This window comes from Dysidea avara, chromosome 8 (assembly GCF_963678975.1).
Source record: "Dysidea avara chromosome 8, odDysAvar1.4, whole genome shotgun sequence".
Lineage (NCBI taxonomy): Eukaryota > Metazoa > Porifera > Demospongiae > Dictyoceratida > Dysideidae > Dysidea > Dysidea avara.
Window position 1 is genome coordinate 16,071,191 of NC_089279.1, and position 24,367 is coordinate 16,095,557.

At 38.2% G+C, this 24,367-nt stretch overlaps 1 protein-coding gene across 1 annotated transcript in view; it reads right to left on the reverse strand.

Moving 5' to 3' along the window:
• Nucleotides 1-24,367, reverse strand: part of LOC136264793 (uncharacterized) — a 306,221-nt gene that overhangs the window by 69,396 nt on the left and 212,458 nt on the right. The window contains exons 49-50 of the mRNA XM_066059562.1: nt 8,691-9,170; nt 8,353-8,535 (exon numbers count right to left, since the gene is read on the reverse strand). Coding sequence (XP_065915634.1) covers nt 8,353-8,535; nt 8,691-9,170 — 663 coding nt within the window. The remainder of the gene's footprint in view (nt 1-8,352; nt 8,536-8,690; nt 9,171-24,367) is intronic.

Below are 24,367 nucleotides of genomic sequence, written 5' to 3' on the forward strand. Positions count from 1 at the left end.
TTGTATACTAACTGTGCTGGCCCTGTTATGCATTGCCTCACAGTCATCTTCAAAGGAATCTCACACCTACAATGTAAAAAATTTATCTGTTTCCAGGTTTAAATTTTGTATGTTTCATCCCTCAACTGGATTGCTACACCATCTTTGGTGTTGCCAATAATGTATTGCTACATACTACACTACAATAATGTATAACTCTCTCCTGAGTTTGTATGAATATATACTGTGTACACACACACACGCACGCACGCACACACACACACACACACACACACACACACACACACACACACACACACACACACACACACACACACAAACACACACACACACACGTTACCAGATTTTACAAAACCTCAGATAAACTCAAACTAACACCCCCATGGGGGGCAGCTACACTACCATACTACACTACCATACTATTAATATTAAGTCTCACACATTATCTGTGCCATTGCAACACCACTGATGTATCGGTACTTGGCTACCAGTGGCCTTATGGCAGTATTGTGTTATATCTGTGACTATTGTGCCATGTTGATTGATTTGATTTGATTTGGGATCATATGTTGATCATGCTTCACCACCTAGCCGTGCATACCCCACCAGGGGGTTGTCACATTGGTGTATATACTTGGTCGTATGTGACCTGGTCCTCCTAGTATTAATAATAATAATAATTAATAACCAAGTAATAATAGAAAATTGTGTGCTTTTACATTAGTTATTAGGCAGTCCACTCATATGACTTGTTTGAGTATCCAGCAACCAGTTTATATGTAAAACCAAACTTGTACAACTGACCAGGTTTGCAGCTCAAAGCAACCAGTTCATATGCACTGTGTATTAAACTAAGCATTAGATACTTCAAACTTCAACTCAACAGTTCGAATTTATCCAAGAGGAACTCGCTGGGTGGGTTTGGATGAACTAGAGTACCATACTCTAAAGAAAGATCAACATATGGTTGTGTGAGACACTTGAACAAACCAAGAGAGAATATACGAACGCCTGTACACGAGAACAACAAGTTGGAGTAGAAGTGTTCTAATTAAGTATGGTTGGGTCTAAGAGGTAGCACAGGACGATTTCAAACACAAAAAAATCTGTTTATTAAAAATTAATGTAGCAGTCGAAAGATACCTTAACAGAACAGCCATAAAAGCTCCATTCAGCTTTTTCCTCTTTGCTTCACCACATAAACACGAGGGTTTTCCTGATGATTTTGCTGTCATTTACAGTATGGCTGACTTGAACCTTAGATTTCTACTGATGAAAGAGATTTTTTCAACTTGCTAAGCGTGTGTCCCTTTATTTTAATGGTCATTGCCTCCACACAGTTTTCAATGACTGATGAAAACACTGTTAACATCTGTAACATTGATTCAAAACTATAGGTGTTTCTTTCTCGGTCACCCATAAGTTGGACTCTGATCAATGGCCCAAGAAGTCGGCGTGCCACACCGTGGGTATATTGACAGGAAGAAAGAAAACGTCATTTTCACACCTTTGTATCTCGATCAAGGACCCGCTGATTATGCTCATAATTTTACCTATTATGCTAAAATTTATGCTCAATACTTACCCATTATGCCCAAATTATGCCCAATTATTTATGCCTCAGTTCTCATGCTCTGCTAATAATTTCCATAAATAATAAGTGGCTGAAGCACAAAATTACTTGTCAAAATTCATATCACAGAAAAGATCGATATACTCTAATAGAACTATGTGATTGTTCTATTAGAGTTAATGACTGTTCTATTAGACTATATCGATCTTTCTGTGATAGCTATTTTTATATGCAAGAATTCGTACTGTTACAAAATATTCTACCTATTATGCTAGCATTATGCTCAATGCTTTCAGGTACCTATTATGCTCATACTTATGGCAGCATAATCGGCGGGTCCCTAATCTCGATGATACTTTATCCGATTGGAACCAAATTTGCTACAGAGTTGCCCGCCAGACAGGGGAGTCTACATACCAAATTTGAAGGAATTCGCTGCAGCCATTTCCGTAATACGAGCTGCCAAAGTTTCCATTTTTTCTCTTCGTGTTTTTGCACACTTGCAAAAATTGCTATAAAACGCAAACGCGTACTCCGATCACCTTGAAATTTGGTACACAAAAAGGGAGTCCAAAGGCAAATCCTAGTATCAGATTTGGTGCACATCTGATGAATGCTTCAGGAGTTATGGCTGATTATTCGCATAAAACAAGAATGATTTGTTGTCACGCCTACAGGGTAAACCGCTTCATGGAATGAGTTGAAAATTGCTATGTAGATGGAGTAACCATCGTAGGAGTGCCTTTTGGTGGTTTGAAAGGAATCGAGATAAAGACCATGGAGACATGACACAAAACCCAACCTGTGTCACAATTACGCGATAGAATTTTTATGAACAAAAAAAGTATTAGTTTTCACGCCTACTAGGCAAACTGCTTAGAGCAATGAGCTGAAAATCGGTGTATAGCTGGAATAATCTTCATAGAAAGTCCTTGCAGTAGTACAGAAGAATTGGATTACAAACCACTGAGTTATGATTCGAAAGCCAACTCCGTGTAGCAAATGCGAGATCGAGATACTCTAATAGAACAGTCACCCTAATTGAGCATTCAGCTAATTTATTTACTCCATTATAGAATTTTATTACATTACAAGTTATTCTGTAGGGAGCTCAGCTGCACATAGTTAATCTTATAGACAGTTCAGCAAGAAGCAAGTCACCCTATAGAGAGTTTAGCTACAAATATATTGCTGTAGTGATTCAGAATATTACAAGTCACACTGAAGAGAGTTCAGCTTTAAACAAGTCATGCACCCTGTAGAGAGTTCAGCTACAAACAATTCACTCTGTAGAAGTTCTGCTACAAACAAGTCTTCATGCAGGGAGTTTAACAACCAAAATCCACCATGTAAAGACTTCAGCTTTACTAACAAGTTACTCTGTAGAGATCAGCTAGAAACAAGAGAGAGCTCAGCTAGAAAACGTCATCTTGTAGAGAGTTCAGCTACAAACAAATCACACTGTAGAGAGATCAGATAGAAGAAGCCACCTTGTAGAGGGTTCAGCTGTGAAGTGATCACCCTAGAGAGAGTTCAGCTAGAAAAAAATCACCCTGTAGAGAGTTCAGCTACAAAGAAACCATCCTGTAGAGAGATCAGCTAGAAACAAGTCACCTGTAGAGACATTAGCTACAAAGAAACCATCCAGTAGAGAGTTCAGCTACAAACAAATCACCCTGCAGAGAGTTTGGCTACAAAAAATCACCCTGTAGAGTATTCAGCTACAAAAAAATCACCTTGTAGAGTGTACAACTAGACACAAGTCACCCAGTAGAGAGATCAGCTACAAGAAGTTACATTGTAGAGAGATCAGCTAGAAGAAATCACCTTGCAGAGAGTTCAGCTACAAAGAAACCATCCTGTAGAGAGTTCAGCTACAAAAAGATCACTGTGTAGATAGTTCAGCTATAAGAAGTCACCTTGTAGAGAGTTCAGCTACAAAGAAACCAAGAGCTCAGCTGCAAACAAACCACCCTGTAGAGAATCAGCTACAAACAAATCACCCTGTAGAGAAATCAACTACAAACAAGTCACCCTGTAGAGATATCAGCTAGATACAAGTTACCCTATAGGGATCAGCTACAAACAAATCACCCTGTAGAAATATGTGTTGGAAAAAAATCACCACGTAGAGAGTTCTGCTAGAAACAAGTCACTCTGAAAAGAGTTCAGCTAAAAACAATGGGAGTTTCAGCTACAGTTCAGTTATGTATAAGAAGTCACCTTATTACCTACAGTATGATTATCTTTCATTGTTAAACATACAATATTTTTAATCAGACAAAAAGCTGTGCACAACATTTCTTCCTTTGTTCCACAATTCCTACAGAAAAGAAAAAAACAAGTTAGAAGCAAGCACCAAAGCCAGTTAATGGTCAGCTTTGTGGCTTGCAATACAAAAAGAAGTGATATCTAAACCAAAACAGCCAAGCTGTAAAAAAAGAGTGCGGCCCTCAAAAAGGCCAGGATGAAAAAAGATGTGGAATCCAAGGTGGCAGCCACGAAATGGCTGTGATGGTAGGTTAGTGGCAAAAATTTTAATTACGACAATTCAGGTGAATTTGGTGTCGAATCCTAATGGAGGAGGCAACGCAAATTCACCTGAATTGTTGTACTTAAAATTTTTGCCATTAACCTACCATCACAGCCATTTCTTGGCCGCCACCTTGGATTTCATATCTTTTTTCATCCTAGCCTTTTTGAGGGCTGCACTCTTTTTTTACAGCTTGGCTGTTTTGGTTTAGATACTATAAAACAACAAATTATTTGTATTTACAATGTATTAGTTATTTGGGAGTACTAAATGGATTTTTAAAGCACATCGTGACAATAACTTGTTCTTTATTTTCACACTGCTGTGGAGAGACTATCTGTGATGTCCATTCAATCCACTCATCCATCAATGTTACAATTTCTCGAACAATGGTTAAACCTTCCTTGTAGCTTGTAACTGTACTCCAGCAACTGTTTTTCACTATGATGTTTTGGACTTATATACCTTTTTACATACACACAAACACACATACAAAACATGTGTGTGCACTTCTTTTGTGTGTGTGTGCACTTCTTTTGTGTGTGTGTGTTTGTGTGTGTGTGTGTGTGTGTGCGTGTGTGTGTGTGTGTGTGTGTGTGTGTGTGTGTATGTGTGTGTGTGTGTGTGTGTGTGTGTGTATGTGTGTGAAATCAAAGGTGGTGGCCAAAAACAGGCTCTCAATAGACAAATTTCATAGTAAGGCTTTATATGCTAGTTAAAGCACTGCCGCACGTACAATATGGAAATAAAAGCATGAGGGCATGAGCTATATTAGGCTCGATACCATGCCCGAGTGCTTTTATTTTCATATTGTACAAGCATGGCGGTGCTTAAACTGGTTTAGACTGCTGTCTTGTCGTCTTGCTTGGAGCTTTCATTTCGTGAATTCGAACCGTGTCAGTTTTCAGCCATCAGATAATCGGTAAGTGTCTATGTAGTACACTTGTGGTAGTAATACAAGCAAATAGTATCTTTTTGGCTACTTTTGGCAATTAGAAATGTTACACACGTGATCTTGTATTTATTTTCCAATCAATGGATAACTTCTTTATTTTCCATAACTGTACTTTATTGTGACACAAATGGAAAGTATAGCACACTTGAATGCGCTACAGAAAATTGAGCACTCTTTTTGCTTTGATCTCGCCAACGCAAAGTACTTTAAAATGTATAATAATAACTGTTATTCCTAGCAGCCTGAATTTTATAGAATATGTAGGTGACAATGTCTAAAGTAACCTCTCCATATTTTAAACGGATGACATATGTGTGTCATAAGCTATGACATAATGTAACACTTTCACACCTCAGATCAAAGGAATTCTTTATGCTACAAATGTGATGTGGCACACTTAGCAGTGCAACATCTAGATGTCGCACTGCAAAGTGTGCTGACAACTCATTACTGCATTCCACAAACTATACAGCTTTAATGCTTCTTACTATTGAATACTGTAGTAAAATGTATATGAAACCTATATGAGCAACATCCACTTTACATTGTGGACTTCAGTGATCTCCTGTGGCCTACAATTGAGCCCTCCTGTGGCTCTCAATTGAGACCAACCGAATCCCACAATCAAAACTGTCTCATGGTGACAAGGTTTCTTATACATTTTGAAAACCTTACATAGTAAGTACTAGTGTTATAGTTAAGAGCTAATGTGAAGCTTTGATATAGTAACCATAATGATATATTCAACCACCACAGAGGATCCTGGACAAATGCCAGACCGCATCAAAGGCACCCTCAACTACATCAAAGGAATTTAACTTAAACATGAATTTAGCAGCTTAAAACTACTGTAAAAGTAACTTCAAAGGGTTAGAACTACCTTAAAAAGCACCTTCAAAAGCTTAAAAAGCTACTTTGAAGTGTAACATATTAGTTGCAACACTGTAAGTCGTGCATTACCTGATATGTATGCACTCGCCCTCGGGCGCGCATTAACTGATATGCACGCACTCGCCCTCAGGCACCGTGCGTACATATCTAGATGACATCGTGCGTACATATCAGGCAATGCACTCCCCACAGCACTCACAGCGTTACAACCATTACTTGAAGCTTGTATAGTATTCCCATACGTATCCATGTGAGGGCAACAGTTGCCCCTTCTCGGTAATCACTCAACTGCAGGATTCCAACGTATGCAAAGATCAAAAATTATATCTCAATTGATTTTTATGTAATTTGTAAGTGTGAATGTCAACAATAACCTCTAATGGATCATGTATATATAGGTTATAAGATATGACGTTTTTAATTTCTATGATTTATGTGATTCCCAAGAAAGGGCTACTATTGCCCCTCTCTAGGGGCGGATCCAGGATTTTTCGAGAGAGGGATCTCTGAGCTGGGTGGAGGGTAACCCCCTAAATTTAACATATGCAACTCAGCATATCCCGGCCAAAAGCTGCAGTATTCATACATAAAATGTGTCCTTAGGTAAAATTTAACAAGCATGATGTATGTATCTAGCTAACTAGTTGGAAACTGTACTGCTGTTTGTGCAGCTTATTGCTATGCTATGCAATTGTAGACTTACAGCCTACTATATACACCACTTCCTTGCACACAGTAGCTAAGACGAACGATGGAACATTTGTTCATCACACTTCTCCTGACCTAATTGAAGAATTACTAAAGTAGCTAACTCCTGTGTCACTCCGTAATTCATACTGCCAAGTGTGGGGACCGGAGTTCAGTTTATTCTGTATCTTCTGGGTGAGGTCTCAAGAACAGCCGAGGTCTCAAGAACAGCCAAGTGATATCACATGCCCATATAGACCAAATGTCAGGGTGGAGTCAGGTGCATTACCACAAAAGAAAAGTACTGGCAGTAAAACAGTACTTTATATAGAAGATTATACAAATCAGATGTAGAGGTGTACCGATAATCGGATTGGCTATAATATCGGCCACCAATATGGTAATTTTTACCAATATCGGTATCGGTACAGAACAGCAGGAGGACCGATATCGCTACCGATATTTATACACTAGCAATAGTTTGTACATAAATGGATTGTGCATTGGTTTTCTACATTATTCATGTGGCTCTTTAGTGCCAGTGGCTTATTATTCACTCTGAAACAAGCGCTATGCTACGAGAAGCCATATAAATACACGCGATTCTACTATCTGTTGCTGGAAAACTTATCACAGTCTTTATAAATGAAGCAGTTATAGAGTACCTTGTAATAAAAATAAGGGTCACAGGATAACCAAGGAAACTTGCTGTACCAGCTTTCTCACAAACCATTAGAATGCAGAGTAATGCAGAAATATCCGTATAAGGCTTCATGGGAGTATACATAAAAATGTTTGTGGGTGCCTAATTGTCTGGATTGCACAATAGAAACCCAAGCTGTGTACCACCACAGGCAGAGTATAGCAATGAATACATGCACATGTTGTTGTAGGGTAGGTAAATGTACACTTTTAACTATAATGCAAATATTGGATCAATTATCGGTTATCGGCTTCTTTTGGTGACATCAATATCGGATATCGGTACATGCAAAAAAACCACATTGGTACACCTCTAATCAGATGTACCTATACAACAATATCAGTGATTACAAATGCCATCATTGCTTACTTGCAGTTGCCACTTCTTTCACTCACAGTAAACGCATGTCTTCCATCATTTGCTGAACTTTAAACAATCCATATCACATGAGCTATCATCATGTGATGCTATATTATAGCTATAGTGTTCACTGCTTCCACATGTAGTTGTTATGGAGATAGTTTGGGACTGCTCTATTAGAGTATATCAATCTTTTGCAACCTCTGCGCACTTTCTGTCTTAGATTTCTGGGTCTTGAACCTCAAAGACCCCCTGTATCCGCCACTGCTCTCATTGACAATGTATGGGAAAATTTCAACTTCAAAATGTGCTATCTCATGACTTATAAAAGCTATCCTTTTAAAACTTGGAGAGGTGACTGTAGACATTGACACCTACAAATAATGTAAAATTTAGATTGCTAGGGGCAATGGTTCATTTTCCATTATCATAAAATTTGTCTATTTACTGCCACTCTGGTGTTTTCTTGATTAGACCTACTCCTACACATGCCTGTATAGTTTGCAAGTTGATTTGAAGATATCATTTTTTTTTGTTCGCAGACCCTACCTTGGATCTGAAGTTTGTGGGCTTGAGTGTAAATCTCAGGCAAACCACTGATGATACAACTATCATACATACTAAAATATTTAATACACATTGCTACACACCTGAAATTTATCATTGAAAAATTTCTCACAGAAGTAGGTAGCAATCCCATAAGCACAATCTGCTGTGACATCAGTGACACAATCAAATAGTTGCAGAATTACAAAGGTTGTCTGTGTTAAATGGTATTTAGCTTTCAGATGTTGATCTTCCAAAATTGCAGTTAGCTGTATACTCATTTTCATCTGCAAAAGAATATTTTTACTTTCATAACATAAATATGGTTAATTGCACAGTGATCATCGAGAGTCAAACATCAGGTGTATTCAACAACTTAACTTTTAAGTGTACAGGATGCCTAGCTTAAGTAAATTGCTATATTACAACTATAACAACTAACCAAATCTCTGTAAGATTTATACCACTCCTGAAGTAAAGGCAGCTTTTTACTTCCATACAAAATATCAATGAGAGCAGCAAACAAACTATCAATGACATATTTAGATATAATGCTCTCCTGTACAGATTTAGATGCTTGAGTAGGAGCAATCAGTGACTGCTGAGGATCAGCCAGATACAATGACTGTTCATCTCTGACAGTTTTATCCTTTAGTTGTGCTAATGGTTTTAGCAATGCTACCACTTTTGCTATGTCTAATTGATGCAGATATATGTAACAATGCAAAGCTACAGCCTTCATTTCCTTATAGTTGTTCAGCTTATCAGCAAGTGTTATCTGTAGAAGCTTGTGTTCTATATCATCAGGTGCACCAGACATATGTAGATACTGATTGACAAAATCATTGTAATATTTCTGCCATATTTCTTGATCACTCTGCATTTCCATTATGGCAACTTTAATCGTATACTTTTCATCATCCTGTGATTTAAATCACATATATATGTATATATGTTATACTACAGATATCATGGTATTCGAAATATGATATACAAACTTAGAAAAGATGTTTATAGTGCGAGGGAAGCCTCGCACTATAGCACCCTTTCCTGAATGTGTATATCTTTTGGTATATATTTCGAATACCATGATATCTGTAGTATAATATGTTAATATAACATCTCGTCTCCCACTTGGAAGCAGTAACAGCTATTTCTCAAATTTTACACCATTATTAGTACTAGTAAGTAATTCCTTGTGATTAGCATGCTGAAGGAGTATGAGTATGCACATGTGTTGCAGCCTGCAATCTTCTTGAAAACTGGTCCAACAATCTGTAGCAACTGTTGCTAGGCAACAAAATTTAAATCTGACCTAGTTATATACCTTTAGGCAGTTGCTTAGCTATGGTGTCAAAATCATTTTAAGAATTAGTAGTGGTTTCCTAGCAACGGTTGCTAGGCAACAATGTTGTTTCCAGGTAACAGGTATTGGTTACTATGGTACCACTAGTTGTCAAGTTGGACATGCCTAGCTGGTAAAACAACTAAACACTCAAAAAATTTTAGCCAATCAGATGCGTATATCAAATGTACAAGTGATATACCGATTCTATTGGCTAGTTTGCTGTTGTATATCAAAAATATACCACAAGCTGCTATTGGAGTTTTTGTACAGGACACGATATTGATGTTGTATTAATATATATATATGTATATGTTATACTACAGATATCATGGTATTCGAAATATATACCAAAAGATATACATATTTAGGAAAGGGTACTATAGCGCGAGGCTTCGCCTCGCACTATAACTAAGTTTGTATATCTTTTGGTATATATTTCGAATACCATGATATCTGTAGTATAATGTGTTAATACAACATCTCGTCTCTCACTTGGAAGCAGTAACAGCAATTTCTAATGTTTTTACACCATTATTAGTACTGGTAAGTAATTCCTTGTGATTAGCATGCTCAAGGAGTATGCACATGCGTTTCAGACTGCAATCTTCTTGAAAATCGGTCCAACAATCCATAGCAACTGTTGCTAGGCAACAAAATGTAAACCTGACCTAGTTACATGCTTTTTGGTGGTTGCTTAGCAACCATTGCTATGGTGTCAAAATCATTTCTACAATCAGTAGTGGTTACCTAGCAACGGTTGCTAGGCAACAATGTTGTTGCTAGGTAACATGTATTGGTTACTATGGTAACATTAGTTGTCAAGTCGGACATGCCTAACTGGTAAAACAACTAAACACTATCAAAAAATTTTAGCCAATCAGACGCGTATATCAAATGTACAAGTGATATACTAATTCTATTGGTTAGTTTGCTGTAGTATATCAAAAATATACCACAAGCTGCTATTGGAGTTTTTCTACAGGACATGATATTGATGTTGTATTAATATAATATATATGAGGTATGATTGCAAAACATTTATTTCTAGTTAAAAGTGCCTAGTTGATCGTTGAAAGATTTGCATATAATGTACACTGCTATAAATGGTTGAATGCTTTTACACCTGCATTTTTCTGGGGCCTGAAAATACATCAGGGAAGGTTGGTCATGTGTCATCAAACATCTTGTGACCTCAAAAGAATAGTTCAATTAATAATTATCCCATTTAACCCTGACACTTTGGTATAAAGTATTCTAATGTGCGAATAAATCATGGTTCTCAGCATCCTTTTTTAGCCACCCAACACTTTGTGTAGCTTTCCTAGCTGAGAAACAAAGGCTACATTTTGCATACTTTGTGTGAATGTGTCGAAAAGGCTAGATAATAACGATACCAATTTCAAATGCCATGTTTGGTTGTGAATTAACACATAGCAATATGTCATAGGGCTATGACATTTAATCAACCTCCTCTGAAAGCACACCGAAATGTACACTAGGGTGTTCATCAATCAAGCAAGAGTTGCTTGCACTGAAAAATTACCTGAGAATTGCCAACCATTAATTAGTTTAAGTCTTAATTTCTTGGTAGACTACATAAATAGTACACAGGGTTCTGCCCAGGAATTCCTGAGTGGTGGCCTAAAGTTACCATGAATTGATATGCTGTATGTAAGAATTGTACTGTTAGGATTAAGGAGGTACTGGTGGGATTTTAGAGGTACTGGTCTCTTTGAACCACTGCCAACCAGTGTGGGCAGAACCCTGAGTACATACTGAAGTGCCTTACTGTACACTTTATCAATAAATCAAGACACACGAAATGTCGTGCGGCCCAAGAATCCGGCGTGCCACACTGTGGGTATATTGACAGGAAGAAAGAAAACGTCATTTTCACACATTTGTATCTCGGTGATCCCTTATCCGATTGGAACCAAATTTGCTACAGACTTGCCCGCCAGCCAGGGGAGTCTACATTCCAAATTTGAAAGAAATTGCTTTAGCCATTTCCGAGATACGAACTGCCAATGTTTCACTTTTTATCTTTGTTTTTTTCTCTTCTTCGTGTTTTCACACACTTGCAAAAAGTGCTATAAAATGCAAACACATGCTCCGATCGCCTTGAAATTTGGCACACAGATAGAGAGTCCAAAGGCAAATCCTAGTATCAAATTTGGTGCAAATCCGATGAATGGTTCAGGAGTTATGAACGATTATTTGCATAAAACAAGATCGATTTGTTGTCACGTCTACAGGGTAAACCGCTTCATGGAATGAGTTGAAAATTGCTATGTAGATGGAGTAACCATCGTAGGAGTGCCTTTTGGTGGTTTGAAAGGAATCGAGATAAAGACCATGGAGACATGACACAAAACCCAACCTGTGTCACAATTACGCGATAGAATTTTTATGAACAAAAAAAGTATTAGTTTTCACGCCTACTAGGCAAACTGCTTAGAGCAATGAGCTGAAAATCGGTGTATAGCTGGAATAATCTTCATAGAAAGTCCTTGCAGTAGTACAGAAGAATTGGATTACAAACCACTGAGTTATGATTCGAAAGCTAACTCCGTGTAGCAAATGAGAGATCGGGATACTCTAATAGAACAGTCACCCTAAAAGAGCATTCAGCTAATTTATTTACTCCATTATAGAATTCTATTACATTACAAGTTATTCTGTAGAGAGTTCAGCTGCAAACAGTTAATCTTATAGACAGTTCAGCAAGAAGCAAGTCACCCTATAGAGAGTTCAGCTACAAATATATTGCTGTAGTGATTCAGAATATTACAAGTCACACTGAAGAGAGTTCAGCTATAAACAAGTCATGCACCCTGTAGAGAGTTCGGCTACACTCTCTAGAGACTTCAGCTACAAACAAGTCACTGTGGAGAGAGTTCAGCTACAAAGAAACTACCCTGTAGAGAGTTCATCTATACAAACAAGTTACACTATAGAGATCAGTTACAAACAAGTAACCCTGTAGAGAGTTCAGCTACAGACAAGTCACTTTATAGTTTATACAATGTTCAGCTACACGTAAGTTACTCTGAAGAGAATTTAGCTACAAACAAGTCACTCTGTAGAGACGTTTGCTACAAACATGAAGAGAATTCAGCTACAAACAAGTCACTCTATAGAGAAGTTTGCTACAAAGAAGTCACCGTGTAGAGAGTTCAGCAACCAAAAAACCACCCTGTAAAGAGTTCAGCTATACAAACAAGTTACTCTGTAGAGAGATCAGCTAGAAACAAGAGAGACCTCAGTTAGAAGAAGTCACCCTGTAGAGATCTCAGCTGCAAAGAAACCCTGTAGAGAGATCAACTACAAACAAATCACTCTGTAGAAAGTTCAGGTGAAAACAAATCACCCTATATAGAGTTCAGCTACAAAAAAACAATCATCCTGTAGGGAGTTCAGCTATACAAGTCACCCTGTAGAGAGATCAGCTAGAAGAAGTCACCGTCAGCTAGAAGCAAGTCACCTTGTAGAGAGTTCAGCTGCAAAGAAACCATCCTGTAGAGAGTTCAGCTATGAACAGATCACCCTGTAGAGAGTTCAGCTATACAAGTCACCCTGTAGACAGATCAGCTAGACGAAGTCACCGTCAGCTAGAAGCAAGTCACCTTGTAGAGAGTTCAGCTGCAAAGAAACCATCCTGTAGAGAGTTCAGCTATACAAGTCACCCTGTAGAGAGATCAGCTAGAAGAAGTCACCGTCAGCTAGAAGCAAGTCACCTTGTAGAGAGTTCAGCTGCAAAGAAACCATCCTGTAGAGAGTTCAGCTATGAACAGATCACCCTGTAGAGAGTTCAGCTATACAAGTCACCCTGTAGACAGATCAGCTAGAAGAAGTCACCGTCAGCTAGAAGCAAGTCACCTTGTAGAGAGTTCAGCTGCAAAGAAACCATCCTGTAGAGAGTTCAGCTACAAACAAATCACCCTGCATAGAGTTCAGCTGCAAATAAATTAACCTGTAGAGAGTTCAGTTACAAACAAATCACCCTGTAGAAAGTTCAGCAAGATAAAACTCACCCTACAGAGAGATCAGGTAACCCTATAGAGAGAATTAGCTAGAAGAAGTCATGCACCTTGTAGAGAGCTCAGCTAGAAACAAGTTACCCTATAGAGAGATCAGCTAGAAACAAGTCACCCTGTAGAAATTTCAGCTACAAACAGACCATCCTGTAGATCGTTCAGCTAGATACAATTCATCCTCAGTGTAGACAGATCAACTAGAGGAAGTCACCTTGTAGAGAGATCAGCTAGAAACAAGTTACCTTGCAGAGAGTTTAGTAACAAAGAAACCATCCTGTAGAGAGTTCAGCTACAAACAAATCACCCTGTAGAGAGTTCAGCTACAAACAAATCACCTGTAGAGAGTTCAGCTACAAATAAATCAACCTGTAGAGAGATCAGCTATAGGAAGTCACCTTGTAGAGAGATCAGCTAGAAACAAGTCACCTTGTGGAGAGTTCAGTGACAAAGAAACCATCCTGTAGAGAGATCAACTACAAACAAATCACCCTGTAGAGAGATTAGCTAGAAACTAGACACAATATAGGGAATTCAGTTACAAGCAAAACATCCTGTAGAGAGTTCAGCTACAAACAAATTATCCTGTAGAGAGATCAGCTATGTACAAACAAAACACCTTGTAGAGACTTCAGCTACAAACAAATCAACCTGTAGAGGTTTCAGTTACAAACAAATCGCCCACTGTAGAGAGTTCAGCTACAAAAAAATCACCCTGTAGAGAGATCAGCTACAAACACGCCACCCTGTAGAGAGTTCAGCTACAAACAAATCACCTTGTAGAGAGTTAAGCTACAAACAAATTACCCTGTAGAGAAATCAGCTACAAACAAATCACCTTGTAGAGAGTTCACTTATAAACAAATTTACCTGTAGAGATATCAGTTACAAACAAATCACCCCCTGTAGAGAGATCAGATCACCCTGTAGAGAGTTCAGCTACAAACAAATCACCTGTAGAAAGTTCAGATACATCCTGTAGATAGTTTTGATACAAATAAATCACCCTGTAGAGAGTTCAACAAGATAAAAGTCACCCTGCAGAGAGATCAGGTCACCATAGAGAGAGATCAGCTAGAAGAAGTCACCTTGTAGAGAGTTCAGCTACAAAGAACCCACTCTGTAGAGAGTTCAGCTAGAAACAAGTTACCCTATAGAGAGATCAGCTAGAAACAAGTCATCCTGTAGAGAATTCAGCTACAAACATATCATCCTGTATGTAGTTCAGCTATAGATACAAGTCACCCTGTAGTAGGAGAAGTCACCTTGTAGAGAGATCAGCTAGAAACAATTCACCCTCTAGAGAGAATCCTGTGTAGAGTTCAGCTACAAGCAAATCACCCTGTAGAGAGTTCAGCTACATTTCAAGTCCCTTAGTAGATAGATCAGCTGTGAACAAGTTATCCAGTAGGGAATAATAGACATGTAATAAATATATGTATATAATTTGTATAATTACTGATAAAATCAAAAACAGTTGAAGTATTAAAAATCTGCTTTGTCTTTTTATTCTTCCTGTGGTAAAGAAAAAGGATAGGTTAAAAAAGCCCCAAAGCCGGCCTATTTTGGGGTATACAAATACAAAATGAAGTGATATCTAATCAAAAACAGCCAAGCTGTGAAAAAGGTGTGGCCCCTAAAAGGCCATGGTGAAAAAAGATGTGAAATCCAAGGTGGCGGCCAAGAAATGGCTGTGATGGTAGGTTAATGGTAAAAATTTTAATAACAACAATTCAGGTGAATTTGGTGCCGAAACACAAATTCACATGAATTGTCATTATTAAAATTTTTACCATTAACCTACCATCACAGCCATTTCTTGGCCGCCACCTTGGATTTCACATCTTTTTTCACCATGGCTTTTTAGGGGCCGCACCTTTCTTACAGCTTTGCTGTTTTTGATTAGATTAGGACACACGGTAGTGTGTCGTGCGGCCCAAGAAGCCGGCGCGTAACACCCGTGAGTATATTGACAGGAAGAAAGAAAACGCAATTTTCGCACCTCCGTAGCTCTGTGCTTCCTTGATGAAACAAAACGATTTTTGCTGTGGACATGCCCTCCAACTGCAGCAATCAACATTCCAAATTTGAGCGAAATCGCTTCAAGTGTTCCTGAGATATGCGACTTCAAAAATTGGCTCAGTTTCTTCGGGTTTTTTTTCTTCTTCTTGTCGCACACTTACAAAAACTACTATAAAACTCGAACGCCATATCCGATTGCCTTGAAATTTGGCACACAGAAGGGCAATATAAAGGCGCATCTCGGTACCAACTTTGGCTGGAATAAGATAAACAGGCAAAGAGTTATGAGCGATTATTCACGAAACATAACACCAATATGTTGTCACGCCTACAGGGTAAACCGCGTATGGGAAGAAGCTGAAAATCGGTGGGTGAATAGGTTAACTATTGAACCTCAAACCTTTTGTGGTTTGAAAGAAATCGAGCTAAAAACCAGGAAGATACAACGAAAAAACCAACAGTGTGTAACAATTACGCAATCGAGATCAGCTAATAAAAAAACGACTGCTTGCCACGCCTACCAGATAAACCGCTTGGGGTAATGCTTTGAAAATCGTTGTACAGATGGAGTAATCATCTTAGAAAGGCTCATCAATGGTGTAGAAGAATCAGATTTAAAGCCACGGAGTTATAACACGAAATCCAGCTTGGTGCGGCAAGTGCGAGATCGAGATAATCTAATAGAGCAGTCATCCTAATAGAGCAATCACCCTAAAGAGAATTCAAGAGATCAGCTAGAAATAAGAAACCTGTATAGAGATCAGCTACACACAAGTCACCCTGTAGAGAGATCAGCTAGAAGAAGTTACCTTGTAGGGAGTTCATGCAACTATGGAAAGAGATAGTTCAGCTAGAAAAAATCGCCTTGTAGAGTTCAGCTACAAAGAAACCACCATGTAGAGAGTTCAGCTACAAACAAATCGCCCTGTGGAGAGATCAATAGAAGAAGTTACCTTGCAGAGAGTTCAGCTACAAAGAAACCATCATGTAGAGAGTTCAGCTACAAACAAATCTCCCTGTAGAGAGATTAGCTAGAAGAAGTTACCTTGTAGAGAGTTCAGCTACAAAGAAACCATCATGTAGAGAGTTCAGCTACAAACAAATCTCCCTATAGAGAGATCAGCTAGAAGAAGTTACCTTGTAGAGAGTTCAGCTTCAAACAAATCACCCTGTAGAAAGATCAGCTAGAAGAGGTCACCTTGTAGAGAGTTCAGTTACAAAAAAAACCACCATGTAGAGAGCTCAGCTACAAACTAGTGACCTTGTAGAGACATCAGCTAGAAGAAGTTACCTTGTAGAGAGTTCAGCTACAAAGAAACCATTCTTTAAAGAGCTCAGCTGCAAACAAATCACCTGTAAAGAATTCAGCTACAAATAAATCACCCTGTAGAAAGATGAGCTAGAAAAAGTTACCTTGTAGAGAGTTCAGTTACAAAGAAACCACCATGTAGAGAATTCTGCTACAAACTAGTGACCCTGTAAAGACATCAGCTAGAAGAAGTTACCTTGAGAGAGTTCAGCTACAAAGAAACCATTATTTAAAGAGCTCAGCTGCAAACAAATCACCTATGCAGAATTCAGCTACAAACAAATCACCATGTAGAGAGACCAGCTAGAAGAAGTTAACTTGTAGAGAGTTCAGCTACAAAGAAACCATCATTTAGAGAGTTCAGCTTCAAACAAATCACCTGTAGAGAGTTCGGTTACAAACAAATCTCCCTGTAGAGAGATCAGCTGGAAGAAGTTACCTTGTAGATCGTTCAGCTACAAACAAATCACCCTGTAGAGAGATCAGCTAGAAGAAGTTACCTTGTAGAGAGTTCAGCTACAAAGAAACCACCATGTAGAGAGTTCAGCTGCAAAGAAATCACCCTGTATAAAATTCTGCCACGAACAAATTGCCCTGTAGAAAGATCAGTTAGAAGAAGTTACCTTGTAGAGAGTTCAGCTACAAAGAAACCATTCTGTAAAGAGCTCAGCTGCAAACAAATCACCTGTACAGAATTCAGCTACAAACAAATCACCCTGTAGAGAGATCAGCTAGAAGAAATTACTTTGTAGAGAGTTCAGCTATAAAGAAACTACCATGTAGAGAGTTCAGCTGCAAAGAAATCACCCTGTAGAAAATACAGCCACAAACAAATTGCCCTGTAGAAAGATCGGTTAGAAGAAGTTACCTTTTAGAGAGTTCAGCTACAAAGAAACCACCCTGTAGAGAGATCAGCTAGAAGAAGTTACCTTGTAGATCGTTCAGCTACAAACAAATCACCCTATAGAGAGATCAGCTAGAAGAAGTTACCTTGTAGAGAGTTCAGCTACAAAGAAACCACCATGTAGAGAGTTCAGCTGCAAAGAAATCACCCTGTATAAAATTCTGCCACAAACATATTGCCCTGTAGAAAGATCAGTTAGAAGAAGTTACCTTGTAGAGAGTTCAGCTACAAAGAAACCATCATGCAAAGAGCTCAGCTGCAAACAAATCACCTGTACAGAATTCAGCTACAAACAAATCACCCTGTAGAGAGATCAGCTAGAAGAAGTTAACTTGTAGAGAGTGAAGCTACAAACAAATCACCCTATTGAAAGATCAGCTAGAAGAAGTCACCTTGTAGAAAGTTCAGTTACAAAGAAACCACCATGTAGAGAGTTCAGCTACAAACTAGCCACCTTGTAGAGACATCAGCTAGAAAAGTTACCTTGTAGAGAGTTCAGCTACAAAGAAACCATTCTGTAAAGAGCTCAGCTGCAAACAAATCACCGGTACAGAATTCAGCTACAAACAAATCACCCTGTAGAGAGATCAGCTAGAAGAGATTACCTTGTAGATAGTTCAGCTACAAACAAATCACCCTGTAGAAAGATCAGTTAGAAGAAGTTACCTTGTAGAGAGTTCAGCTACAAAGAAACCATTCTGTAAAGAGCTCAGCTGCAAACAAATCACCTGTACAGAATTCAGCTACAACAAATCACCCTGTAGAGAGATCAGCTAGAAGAAATTACCTTGTAGATAGTTTAGCTACAAACAAATCTCCCTGTAGAGAGATCAGCTAGAAGAAATTACCTTGTAGAGAGTTCAGCCACAAACAAATCGTCCTGTAGAGAAATCAGCTAGAAGAAGTTACCTTGTAGAGAGTTCAGCTACAAACAATTCACCCTGTAGAGAGATCAGCTAGAAGAAGTTACCTTGTAGATTGTTCAGCTACAAACAATTCACCCTGTAGAGAGATCAGCTAGAAGAAGTTATCTTGTAGATAGTTCAGCTACAAACAATTCACCCTGTACAGAGCTAGGAGATTTTCTTGTAGAGAGTTCAGCTACAAACAAATCACCCTGTAGAGAGATCAGCTAGAAGAAGTTACCTTGTAGATCGTTCAGCTACAAAACAATTCACCCTGTAGAGAGAGCATCTAGAAGAAGCCACCTTGTAGAGTGTTCAGTTACAAAGAACCACCATGGAGATTTCTGTAATCAATATAATATTATGTATTATATATATAATTTGTACATTTACTGATAAAATATTTAAAGTACATCTACTTCATCTTTTCTTCTTCCTGTAGTAAAGAAAAAAAGATAGGTTAAAAAAGTCCCAAAGCCGGCCACAGGCCGGCTTTGGGGTATACAAATACAACTGAAATCTAATCCAAAACAGCCAGGCTGTAAAAAAAGTGTGCAGCCCTCAAAAAGGCTATGGTGAAAAAAGATGCGAAATCCAAGGTGGCGGCCAAGAAATGGCTGTGATGGTAGGTTAATGGTAAAAATTTTAATAATGACAATTCAGGTAAATTTGTGCTGCTTCACAAAATTCACTTGAATTGTCATTATTAAAATTTTTACCATTAACCTACCATCACAGCCATTTCTTGGCTGCCACCTTGGATTTCGCATCTTTTTTCACCATAGCCTTTTTGAGGGCTGCACACTTTTTTTACAGCCTGGCTGTTTTGGATTAGATTACTATATCTCTAAATGAAGTTTAAGACCTTAAACTATGTTAATGTGGGTAGGGCTGCAGTTAAATAGTTATCCATCAGTTGAGTGAGTCAGTGTCACTAATTGCAATTACATCATGTGCACACATGTGTGCACTTATTGGAATTATATATGTGATAAGTAGCACCACGTGTCATAGCAGTGGCGTGGAGTGAGGACAACTTGTAATCTGCCCAACCACCTCCTGTTTCACCTGCTTTACATCCTGTACTCCGAAATGCTATATCAAATAGTATTTAACAGGATTACATATGAATTATGCCAAATATACAGGGTATATACGTACATACAGTGGGACCTTGATCATTCGAATGTTATTTAAACCCCTGATTATCCTAACAATATAAATGATTGTTCTATTAGAGTAATTTGGCATCAGGTATAGTGTATGTTCTTTAGAGTAGTCTGGTATGTTGATGAATGGACTTTAGCTGTCTGGTGTTATGGAATTTCAATCTATGAATATTGTGTTGTATGGAATGTATTGAATTACATTGTGTAATATGTGTACATAAAGAGGTGTATGGATATGTGGGTGCTGCTCAAAGGTACACATAGATCCAGTTGGAGTACACTTGTGTACAGATATGATCAGTGTACACGCATTAATCACAGTGATAAAATGCATATTATCCATAATAAAAGTACCTTTCACAGTGATTTTTTACTGTAGCTGTCTGTCTATTGTTTGCTGTTACTACAATAATATGTATGGTGTGTCATCTGCTGTCATATTCCAACAGACAAACAGCACGCTTTCCTTGGTTAGACCTTTAAAGTTGATCATATGCTCCTTACCAATAGTAGATGTGCAGCTCTGTATGACAATATAACTGTACATAGTTACAGTTGTAAGTTATATATACGATGCCCGTAAGCAGGTACGAATGACATGGTTTGACCATAATGGATAGGTAACATGTCTGAATAATTGGATTATCATGTATTGAATTTTGTTTTGTGATGTTACTGTTCATTGCTTGCCATTATGGGCATGTGTGTTTTTATGCGTATGTGTATATTTCTTATCGATGGTAGATTTGCAGCTGCATGACAACATAGTAACACAGATCTTGTATACCTATATGCACCTGCAAATGATATATACAGGGTTATTGAATTGCTGTGCATATTACTTTCCACTGTTTAATGTTTGCAGCTTCCAGCTTCTGTGTGTGCCACTACTGTTAGTTTCTTTCAAACACACACACACACACACACACACACACACACACACACACACACACACACACACACACACACACACACACACACACACACACACACACACACAACCTATTCAGCTGCAATGTGCATAACACCACATCTGTATGGATACAGGCGCAAATATATATTAATGTCGATGCTACTGCTACATGAGGCTACTTGCTGTTGTTCATTGTTTGCTGCAAGGTTACCCAGATATGTGTGTATGTGTTACTTGCTGCTATTGCAGGATTCGCAATGAGAGAATGAAAGACCTTTATACCTACGTAGCTGCATGGCAACCTAGCTGCAGTTATATGTGTGTGATTTTTGCTGCTATTTAGGTCCTAGCCAGAATTATGTAAAGCATAATAGGTAGCCAAAAGCATCAAGCATAATACTAATATAATACCGACGATATTTTAAAATTTGATTATAAAGTGCAATGCACACGCTCAAAAGAAAGCCAATTATCACAGCTGGTATGTATTATTAGTGCATTTCATTTCATAATAAAATTAAATGCATAATGTAACTTAATTAACATTGCTTGGTTGGTGCAGAAATAAGATCAAGATACTCTAATAGAGCAGTCACTTACTCTAATACAGTAGTCAGGAAATACTAATAATAAAACAGTCAGTACTCGTGCATGATTTTGATTTTGAACGCATAATTTTGAACATTGCTCAAAGCATAGTAGGTAAAATTGTGAGCAGGGCTTACTGTTATTACAGGATTATCAATGAGAGAATGAAAGAACTTCTATACCTATGAGCTGCATGGCAACCTAGCTGCAGTTTTGGCTATGTGTTATTCGCTGCTATTGCAGGATTATCAATGAGAGTATGAAAGAACTTCTATGCCTATGCAGCTGCATGGCAACCTAGCTGTAGTTATGCGTGTGTGTTATTTGCTGCTATTGCAGGATTATCAATGAGAGAATGAAAGAACTTCTATACCTATGCAGCTGCATGGCAACCTAGCCTGCAATTATGCATGCGTGTTATTTGCTGCTATTGCAGGATTTATAATGAGAGAATGAAAGAACTTCTACACCTATGCGGCTGTATGGCAACCTAGCTGCAAACGGTTGTTCATAATTGTTTGCTAACCTGGCCCATTAAAAACAAAATAAAAAAAAAATATAAAATACTAAAAAGTAACAAATAAACAAACAAAAAGTAAAAACCAAAAATAAAATAAAAATAAAAATAAATAAATAAAATAAAAAATTAAGGAGTGAGCAAACTTTACAAAACAAATTGTATAAATGAGTTCGCAACTGCATGGCAGCCTACCTGCACATTACATTCACAATTGTATGCTAACTTGGCCCATAGAATTGTGAATTGAGCCTTTACAAAGCAAATTGTATATAGTAGATAGGTCCACAGCTGCATGGCAACCCAGCTGCAAATGGCTTGCATAATTGCGTGCTAACCTGGCCCATAGAATTGTGAATTGAACAAACTTTACAAAACAAATTGTCAATAGTACGTAGGTCCGCAGCTGCATGAAAACATAGCTGCAAATAGCTGTGCACTTGTTTGGCCCTTAGAATAATGTACAAACTAGCTACCAGCTACACAAAAAATGAAAATAAAAATAAATAAAACTGTGTAGCTGTGATACGTAGGACCGCAGCTGCATGGCAACATAGCTGCACGAGGCGTGGCCGGTAGAATAAAACAAGAATACAGTCATATGGTCATCCATGCGGCTGTAGTAGGACCACAGCTGCATGGCAACATAGCTGCAAACTCGTCCTTTCCCTTGTGGAATGTGACAGTACGGGATCCTAATAGGGTCTTACTGCAGCAATCCTCCTACAATCTATTTGTTTGTTTGCACTAGTAAATATGGACAGGTCATCCCCAAGCCATTAGGTTGGTTGGTAAATGAGACCAGTGTGGTACTTAGGTTAGTAGTATTATACCAGTAGAAAGGGAGAAAGGACTTTGCAAATACTGGAAGTGCTGCAGTGGGACTCTGGGAACCTGTACATTTACCAAACCCAACCACCATCCTAGGATGGGGGTTGTATCCAAGGACCATTAGTCCTACCAGAAACATTAAGTATAATTATATAATCCTACAGAGTAAACATTGTAACTGGGTTGGCTTCCTTTATGTACATAAGTAAAACCACACAGTTATTGCAACACAACAAAACCACCAAATACAATACAACAGCTTAACAACAGTTGATCACAAAGTAAATTGGTGCAGATAAGTGATATCCCATCCAAAACAGCTAATAGCTGTAAAGAAAGTGTGCGTTCAAGTAAAGCAGAGTTAACTGCGACGAAAAGCAGTGATATACCATAGTGCGACCATGTGTGAGGTATGTAAGTTATGAATATTAATCAGATAGTACAATTGTAAAAGTATTAATGAGAATGAAGTGATGCTGCTACTTTTTAAGTCCCGTGAGCATCTTTATAAATGCCACTCAAATTTGATCTCAATATAGCAAAATGTATAGATTCTCTAATAGCAATAAATAGTTTGAGTTTGGCCGCCTTTCCTTTGTTCATAGCATTGCTGTATACAGAAAAGGTGGAAACTATTTATTGCTATCAGAGAATCTATACACTTTGCTTTATTGAGAATCAAATTTGAATGGTATTATGAAGATGCTCACAGGACTTAAAAACTAGCATTAGTCTAGGTGGGTTTCCATGGTTTTCATAGAAATCCCTTTTAAGTTTACATTACAGTGACAGAATAATGCTGTAGACAATTTATCATAGTGCAACACTGTTTTAAATATAACTGTATTTTAGTGGCATGCAGCTGCAGTCAACTAACCTCCATTTTAGCTTTTAAACCCTTAACCCTTAGTAACACTTTACTTTTCATCTCGCACTGCACAAATGATCAAGACACGCTAATAGAGCAGTCACAAAGTTGCTCTAATAAAGCAATCAAAGTTACAGCTTAGTTATTAGTTATTCAACCTAGCATTACATTGTGTTGTTATGGGAAGTTAAGTTGCTAGTTCCTTATGGACTTTACAATATAAAACATAGCACTTATAGAAACATGACTGTTCTATTAGAGTGTCTCGATCTGCTTGGCTAATTGAAGCGGAGGAGCCATGCCACTGCCCATACTACAGTACGAGCTCTTGTGAAGAATTGAAGGGTAGAGAAAATGGTAAGTAAGTCTAGAGATAATAGAGGGGCACGTAATTATCTGTCTTCAATAAATGCATTTAAAATTTATCATACAGTACGATAGTGCTGTATAGTAGGGACCACAAAGGAGTAAGTGTAGCCCACGATATAACATCACTCAAAAACCAGCCTCAATTTTCCCGGATGACGATGAGACAGCATTGGTTAGGTAAAACTAAGCCCAAACAAGCTTTCAGATCAACCCGAAACGCTTTCAACAAGTTGCTACAGAATTTAAAAAATAATTTATTTGACTGAATTTTCTACTGACTGACTGACTGACTGCTTGATGCCTTCAGACAAGCGTAACTTGATAACAGCTGAGGCTACGGGC